The sequence below is a fragment of the Cicer arietinum genome, chromosome 4 (genome assembly GCF_000331145.2).
Source record: "Cicer arietinum cultivar CDC Frontier isolate Library 1 chromosome 4, Cicar.CDCFrontier_v2.0, whole genome shotgun sequence".
Classification (NCBI taxonomy): Eukaryota; Viridiplantae; Streptophyta; class Magnoliopsida; order Fabales; family Fabaceae; genus Cicer; species Cicer arietinum.
Window position 1 is genome coordinate 981,141 of NC_021163.2, and position 8,714 is coordinate 989,854.

Here is an 8,714-nt window from a genome sequence, read left to right on the forward strand (position 1 = left end):
AATTTTTTTTGGATTTTAATTTTTAAGATGATGAAATGAATGAAAACGATACCAATGTTATATTTGTATTTTGAATTTGATGAAGATGATAAAAGATAATTAATGAAGTGATATGGAAATTTGATTTTGATAGAGATGACCAGGAGCGTGTTAAATATTTTTAAGGTCTTGCTCTAATCGTAATAATTGTACTCATAATAAAAAATAAATTGTAATTTTAATAATTAAAAGTAAGGTAAAATAAATTTTAAATTAGAATTTCTTTAATTTATATTTTGACGAAGATGATAGAAAAATATCAAAAGTTTTTTTTATTTAATCAATGAAAGAAAGTCGATATAAAAAATTAATATAAAAAATTATATTTTTAAAAGACCACTATAAAAAAAACCTAAATAATTAATATAAAATTTATTTTATTAATATAAAGTTGTCACCTCATTAATATTAATGACACATTAGGGTTTAACAACCACGTGAGTAATTTTCTTTGAACATAAATTTTAAATATGTATTTTTAATTTACAAAATTCAATCAGACAAAATGGTAAACACTACTTAAATTGAAAAGCACAAAATCTCAATTTTAAACAAAACCATGTATAACCTAATAATAAGACATTAAATATTAATTAACCAGCCATTTGGAGTTTGGACAAGATTAATTAACCAGCAATTTGGAGTTTGGGCAAGATTAATTTTGTCCAACCACAGTAACACGGTAGTCGAAATGCAACGCCAGTATAATTAACCACCTACATTACATTACACATCAGTGGAAGTCGTCGCCTGCAAAGTGAAATCACTCTCTCCGATCTCCTCTCATCGAATCCAGCGTATGCATCTTCTTCCGAATGCATTTTACTCAATTCATTTCTCTCTCTCTCTCACTGATTCATTGCTTTCTTCGTCTGCAGGAATGGCCACAACCGTTGTAGGAGCAGCATTTCTGCTGTTACTACTTCTCCCCTTCTCAATCTCCCAACCGATCTCCGATTCTCACCGATCCGCCGCTTCCGATCTCTTCAACAAAATCTCTCCAAGGTCGTATCAAAACCCTAATTAAACCCTCATTTCTCAACTCAATTGAATCCCGATCCATTGCATTACATTAAATTGTTTTCCGTCGATTCCGTCAAATCCATTTTATTTTCCCGAATTAAAATTAGATAATGAAGCGCTTGATTTTGATCTATTGCCATAGCGTTGGGAATATTATTTAGATTTATATTATCGCTTTGTTTGTATAGTGATTTTAAATGCTAAGGTTAACTAATTGGTGTGTTGTTGATGTTATTAGTTTGGAAGATGCGTATGAGGCACTGAGAGTTTTTGAGATTCTCGCGATAGAGAAGAAGCCTCCTGTTACCACTGACACTTGTCATACAGTGTTGGAAAATCTTGGATCGTCTTCTTCCCCTCTTAAGGATCTGTTCTATGCCTTGAAAGTTAGTGGCATATTAAAATGTGATGTTGACGGTGCGGTTTTGAAGGTACTCTCTTTTTGTTTTTATTCTATGGACATTGTTATTATTATCGTTTTGTTGCAGCTTTTGTGTAGTTGGTTATGGCTTGCTGAAAACTGATGCTAGATTTATTTATTTTGCATAGAAAATTGCCTCAAGACTTAAAGCCACTGTCCATGATGCAAGTACTTTGCTTGACATATACTACTCAGTAGGAAGTTTGGTTCTTATAAAGGTAATTCTCTGCTCTCTACTTTACCCTTTAAGCCCACAGGGCTATATCAGACACTTACACCGGGTTTTATTAGAATACTTTGGGAATACCGTTAATGAAGGTTATTGCCTATTCATCTTGTCTGTATGGTTGATATGATTTCCCTTATTCTTTGAATGTACCAAATCTTCTTATGTCATTTTTAGATATTGGGTATGTTACTTTTTTAGGTATAGTTAGGCAGAGCTTATTTAGACTTATCTTATAATATAAGCACTTAAGTAAGGGTTTTGAAAGATCTTATGAAAATAGATTATGATATGTTTAATGTTTATAAGTTGATTTCAGCTTATGCAGTGTTTACCCTCATTTGCTCTTTGATTGTAGAAACACCTTATGTATAAGCTCTTATGTGGAAACAATTGCTGAATAAACACTTAATTAAGTTGTATATCGGTGTAACTTGCAGATTGCAATGTGATATTATGATATGTTATGGTTCTCTCCTTACCTTCTTTTGGTTGTCCCTTCTTTGTACACAGGATCAGGATTCTAATGTTGATGTTCTGCTTACTGATGCTGATGAGATTTTCCGTTCGATCAAGGTCCGTATTTATTGTATTTTCTATTTAATAAGGTTGAACTAGGGCTGCTTCTTCATGAGTACTCTTCTGGTCGGATTAATGTGGATGATGAGAAATTCAGTACAAGAACTGTACCCAACTTTTATTAGTTTCCTCCTATTTTCTACCTCAACCATTCTGCTTTTTCATTTCAAACTGCCAATGTGTACATTTGATTCCAGTCCTTCAATTTTGGCAGGCTCTAAGCCAAAGTGATGGAAGATGGCGCTACAGTTCTAATAACCCAGAGTCTAGTACCTATGCTGCTGGTAATAATTTGCATGAAAATGTGTTGACATCCGACCTCATTTGGTTCATATTTTCTTTTATGGGAAAATCACTTATTTGTTTTGGTTTGAAAATAATTACTTTTTGAGGATTTTCAATGTAAAAATGAGAAATCTGAATTTAAAGAAAAGCTACGTGAGTAGTTTCTGATTAAATAATCAGTTTGATAAATGAGAGAGAATGTTAAACAAAGTTATTTTTATAATTGTAAATAACTATAAATTAGCTTCTCCATTACATAAAATATTGAAAAATGAACAACTTTTTGTACAATGTAGAAATAATTTTACGTTAATCTTAATCAGATGGGCTGTTAATTTTTCTCTAATAAGTGTAACACTTTCACTGCCAAAGCTAGCATTTTGAGATCCTTGGGAACATTGCAATCTTAATCATTTTTTTGTATTGACATTTTTTCATATATTGTATTTCCCAGGGTTAGCACTTGAAGCACTTGCTGGAGTGATTTCACTTGCATCTTCTGAGATTGATCAGAGCAAGGTAAAGTTATGAATCTTTGTAGTGGTTGCTTCACTATTTTAAAGCTGCTATGTCGAATCCTTTTCATACACTGTCCAGAAATTCGTGCACACGAAATTTTGGGTTATATACAGTATGTTATCATTGTTATGGGCCATATTGTGAATCTAAAGTTAAACTTACTGGTACTACTTCTGCACTAGCTGAATATCTATTTTAGCCTTTTCTACATATGTTTTCTATCTTTTGATACTTCTTGCCAAGTTGCCAATATACTTTTGTCTTGGCACTTATATCAATATATCTTATATTAGTTCCCTAATAGCAGGTCAGCATAGTGAAAAATGATATAGCAAAGCTTTTCGACAGAATTGAGAAATATGGTATGTGAAGCTTTGATTTTACCTCATTATAAGTGATAACTTTCTTGGCTACTTTTAAATTTACAATCACTTAGCAGCATGGCTTTAGATGCCACGGTGTTGTTTGTTGCATTTGTTATTCACCTTCTTAAGATCCAAGGTATCATTATCTTGTTGATAGTGTGCTGATTCTTCCCTAGGGGAAGCTTCTAGAATTGATGGTTTCTGTTGGATTAACTGCCTTTTTCAGTTGCATGTAACAAGACCTTATTGTTATTGATAATCTTAGGTCCCACTTATCTGTTAGGTTTGGATTTTTGTGCGTTTGCAGTTTTGTAGTGCATTTTGGTCCTGCAAAGTGTCAATTGACATCAAGTGACTTAATTTTATTGAAGCTCTTGTGCATTACGAACACTTTTTCCCCATTCCCCCAAATTGACTTTTCCACCAAATCTGTGAATTGCACAAACTGTCCTGCTTCTGCCATTCTTTACATCTTATTACACTTACCATATTGGACTTAGATGCAGATGTTGTCATATTTCAGATGATGGAGCATATTATTTTGATGAGAAATTTGTTAGCGGGTCAGAGCATCAGGATTCTCTTTCCACAACTTCTTCAGTTGTTCGGGGTGTTACTTCATTTGCTGCAGTAACTTCTGGGAGAATAAATGTAAGTACTGTATGTGTAATTTCTATTTAATTTATTTAATCTGTTTGAATATAATGTTGATATTTTGGCTTTGCATTTTCCAGCTTCCAGGGGATACAATATTGGGTTTAGCAAAATTTTTCCTTGGCATCGGAATCCCAGGCGATACCAAGGACTTCTTCAATCAAGTTGAATCATTATCGTTTTTAGAGAGCAACAGGCAATTGTTTACCAAGAACAACTTATTTTTTTTATTTCTTATTTTTAATTTTGCTGCTTTATGGAGATATTTCCATTTTCTTCTGTGCCGGTATATTGACCTTTTTCATGACGTTCAACAACAATATCTAACTTGGATTTTTTTATTCTGGTGTAGGATTTCAATTCCGTTGATATTGTCACTTCCTGAAACAGTTTATTCATTGACCAAGAAAGGCCAGCTTAAGGTATGTAACTAAGTTAACGGATCTATAATCCTTATATTTCTAGTATTAGAATGATTTTTTCATTGAACTTGGGTTATGATGAGTAGTTGATGGTATACATTGGGTTTTTGCCCCATGGGTATCCAATTGAGATTCAAATCGTGAATCGAAAAACCTTCCCATAAGTGTTCCAAGTCAAGCATGCTTTACTATAGAGTTCTTCTGTTATTGACTACCGAAAAGAAGGTGCATCTTGTTGGTGTATGCAATACCAATCAATTCGTATAAGCCTTCCTCTAATTGTATAGTCCCATACCTCCACAGCCTCAGGATCCCTCTCATTCTGATGTGAATTTTGTTCATTCATGTTCCTTTTTCCTAGAAGCATGCAAGGAACCGCTTATTGAATAAACATGCTTCAAATTTGAGGTTTAGGCCTAATTCAACCCCAAAAGCCAGCTCAAGGGAAGAGGGTTGTCCAAGTCTTACAAGAACTACTTTGGCCATCTGTCGTTGATGTAGGACCTCAACAATGACATTTGGCATTTTTATCCAACAAAGGACTCAGTAGCCGTTTGTTTGTAAATCGTTGAGTCTCTGCCACAATCTTTTAAGTTCATATTTTCTATCATTCTTATCATAGCAGTTATGATTTTTGATTAGGCTTTGTTTGTCTCTCGAGGATAGTACTTGTTATTATGAGCCCATTTCATTTTCATGTTTTTAAAAAAGATAAATAAGCTCTTCCTTTTGCACCCAGGTCGCATTTTCCTCTGTTTTTGACTTCTTGTTGCATCTGCATCCAATTCTGCATTAATAACTCACTCATTTATGTTAATATCTGAAGCAGCATCTGGATCACTCAGCCAAACAATTTTTATCTTCTGTCGTAGTGTCTTTGCAGTATTATATTTGTCATTGTGCTGCATTTCTATTACTTTTTACATTGAAATATAAAACAAATGTCTGTTACAAAATCAATTAGGTCAAGGTCAATACAGTGCTTGGTTCAGCTGCACCACCTCTGACAGTTAAGCTTATCCGAGCTTTTAGCACTGGTGCAAAAGATTCAGCTATTATTGACAGCAAGGTGATTGATGATTCATTGACTTCGTTTGAGGGTTGAGGCTTGACAATTTTTTGTCCTATAATACAATTGTTTAATTTCTTGGGAATCTCTTTTTTCCGGTGCCTCTTATTTTGCATCACTCAGGAGCTTCAGTATAACCAAAACGGTGGATTTCATTTCTTGGATGCTTTCCCAAAAAATGTTGATGTGGGAACATATGTTTTTGTTTTTGAGGTATTCCTGTTTCTTTAATTTAGTTATATATTTTCCTTTCCACTTATCAAGGTATATTTGTATCAACCTATCGGTTAAAATATTTTATCCTATTTTGTAGATTGTGCTACATGATTCTGACAGTGAAAAAATTTATGTTGCTGGTGGTCAAATTCATGTGCCAATATATGTCACTGGAATTATTAAAGTTGGCAGTGCTGAAATCGCAGTGCTGGACAGTGATCTTGGAAATGTTGAAACCCATAAAACGTATGTTTCTATTTTGGTTTAGCATCCTATTTGTATGTTTTCTGCATTGATATTTAGTATACTTTTGATTTCTGATTAGCATGTCATGATTTTCGTCATTCTTCTGAAATTGTATATGAAAAATGGTCCTCTTTACCTATCCAGACTAGATTTGGCTGGAAATGATGTCGTTTCACTCTCAGCTAACCACCTGCAGAAGTTGAGGCTCTCCTTCGAGTTGGAGTCTCCTCGCGGTCGTTTGTTTAAGCCTCATCAGGTTTGCAGTTGTTTCTTAAAACCTTATGAATGAATGTCATTTTGATGCTATGTTTATCAAGGATTTTATTATTCTGCAGGCATTTTTAAAGTTGACTCATGAAACTAAGATTGAACACATCTTTTTGGTTGGAAATACTGGCAAGAAGTTCGAGAACGTTTTTGTAAGTAGCTCTTATTACATATCTCATTTTCTAGGTTGAACGGTCTCTCCTTGAGTACTCGGTTCAATTTGTTACATTGTGTAATAAATCACTGTTTTTGAACTTGGCTGTGGTAGTTGCTTTTTATTATTTTTTTGCCCGTATATGTCTGGAAAGGCTTTATGTTATTCTGATTCTAATATTTCTTCTATTTTCTTTTTTTTGCTTACATTGTTATTTTGGCTTTAGGATTTTCTTGGCTTGGTGGAAAAACTTTTTTATCTTTCTGGCAGATATGAGATTGAGCTGACTGTTGGTGATGCTGTCATGGTATCTTGCACAACTCCCCCTAAATTATCCCTCTTTTCCCCTAATAGTCTACAGGAAATCTGAATAAAAATATTTTATTTCAGGAGAACTCTTTCTCACGACTACTGGGCCATGTTGAATTAGATCTTCCAGAAGCTCCTGAGAAAGCAGCACGTCCTCCTTCTCCACCTGTTGACCCTTACTCAAGATATGGGCCCAAAGCTGAGATTAACCACATATTCAGGGTTCCTGAAAAGCGACCACACCAGAAACTTTCTCTTGTGTTTTTGGGCTTGATCCTTTTGCCATTCATTGGCTTTTTGGTTGGGGTAAGTCTTATTATAATCCTTACTAGAGAGCAGCACCATTGTACTTTGCCTATTTATGAGATGGTGGTGGAGATAAAAATGGAAAAAATAAGAGAAAGTGGAAAGGGAAAACGCGGTTTGGTTATGAATGTAATCTGTGCTTAGTTTAGTCAAGAAAATCTTCAATAAGACAGTAATGTACTTTTTTGGAACTTTTGGGACAAAAACTGAATAATTAGGACAAAAAACTCTTGGTGAACCTGAGCTGGATAATTGAGACCCAAATTGAATAGTCTATTTCTCATGTTACTTTTTGAATTCTCTTCCCAGTTCCTAGTAAGATGTATTTTTGGGAAATGCATGTGATTTTCAAAGAGAAAATGATCTTTCCTTCTTAGAACACCAATTATTTCAAGTTAAGAACAGTGTTTCATGACATACGAGGATAATATTTTCAAAATTTAGAGTGTAATATTTTGAAGATGCTACTTCAAACTTTTAAAGTCTTCAGTGGTTATCTGTATATAATTAGGTCTCTTTGGGACCTGGTCTAATAATTGATCTAGGTTGTTAGCGTTTAACTTGTTTATTGTCAGTCAAGGCTTGTTTGCAACTGATGGGTTAATATATAGGTATATTTACCTTCTTCATGTGTAGAAAGGTAGAATAGAAAAAAGTGAAAAGGAAGTTTTGGTTCTTGCATTCAATGTTGTTACGCTGCTTTACTTTCTTATGATTTGATCTATAGTTAATGTTTTTATGTTCTTTTTTATGTCATCTACAGTTGTTACGTTTGGGGGTGAACCTGAAGAATTTCCCTGGTTCAACGGTACCTGCTACATTTGGCTTCCTTTTCCATCTTGGTCTGGCTGCAGTTCTGTTGCTCTATGTACTTTTCTGGTTGAAGGTATGTCCACTTTACATTCATGTAAGATTATTACATGTTCTAATTAAACTTGGTTAAGTTAGGTTTTTTTGTTTGGTTGTATTTGTATAGTATACTCCATTGACAGAGCTGTTAACATTGATTCATGGTGGTTTTCATTGGAGCAGTGATATGTTATCAGTTTCATCCAATTTTTTCTCTGAAGTACTTATTCTTGCCATTTTTGTTCTTGTGCAGCTGGACTTATTTACAACACTCAAAACACTTGGTCTTTTGGGAGCTTTTACGATGTTTGTTGGACACAGGATTCTTTCTCATCTTGCTTTAACATCGTCCAAGTTGAAATCTGCATGAGTGAAACAAATAGTGTCTATTTATAAAGAGATAAGAGAATTTAAGTTTTTCCTCTAGAGAAATGGTACTAATCCAATTTTGTAGGACTTTTGTTGTATTATGTGCTTACAATTTTAGAGATCATTATGGGCTCAACCTGTTTGTTAGTTTTTTTATTAAATGATTTTTAAAGTATTTAATCTTTTTGTTTTAATTTTTTATAAAGAATTTGAAAACAAGTTTTAAAGTAGACAGAACTTTTAATCTTTGTGGTAACCTTTTTTGGATAATTTTTTTTAAAAAAAGTACTCATAATGAGAAGTTATTCTGAGTAGCTATCAATAAAAAATATTATTGATATAATTTGTTTTTAAAAAAGATATAATTTTTATTATATTAAAATCTCTACAATAAAT

The 8,714-nt window shown here is 33.4% G+C and overlaps 1 protein-coding gene across 2 annotated transcripts; it reads left to right on the forward strand.

The window, feature by feature from the left end:
• Positions 1–677: 677 nt before the first annotated feature.
• LOC101496514 (dolichyl-diphosphooligosaccharide--protein glycosyltransferase subunit 2-like) lies at positions 678–8,498 on the forward strand. 2 transcript variants are annotated; one of them, XM_004495027.4, is made up of 20 exons: positions 678–836; positions 918–1,044; positions 1,301–1,493; positions 1,612–1,701; positions 2,223–2,285; positions 2,503–2,572; positions 3,028–3,092; positions 3,397–3,454; positions 3,981–4,108; positions 4,192–4,307; positions 4,464–4,533; positions 5,498–5,602; positions 5,726–5,815; positions 5,916–6,064; positions 6,209–6,320; positions 6,400–6,483; positions 6,712–6,792; positions 6,876–7,100; positions 7,864–7,986; positions 8,203–8,498. In XM_004495027.4, exons 2-20 carry the CDS (start codon positions 920–922, stop codon positions 8,317–8,319), a joined length of 2,064 nt encoding a protein of 687 aa, XP_004495084.1. In that variant the 5' UTR covers positions 678–836; positions 918–919; the 3' UTR covers positions 8,320–8,498. The 2 variants fall into 2 exon arrangements, with proteins under 2 accessions (XP_004495084.1, XP_004495085.1); XM_004495028.4 differs by having other exon boundaries at positions 3,400–3,454.
• The last annotated feature ends 216 nt before the right edge of the window (positions 8,499–8,714 follow it).

Coding starts and splice junctions, on each gene's coding strand:
- LOC101496514 (XM_004495027.4), top strand. CDS start 920: ATGGCCACAACCGTTGTAGGAGCAGCATTTCTGCTGTTACTACTTCTC. Junction 4,308..4,463: donor TCGTTTTTAGAGAGCAACAG/GCAATTGTTTAC, acceptor ATTCTGGTGTAG/GATTTCAATTCCGTTGATAT. Junction 5,816..5,915: donor CATATGTTTTTGTTTTTGAG/GTATTCCTGTTT, acceptor CCTATTTTGTAG/ATTGTGCTACATGATTCTGA.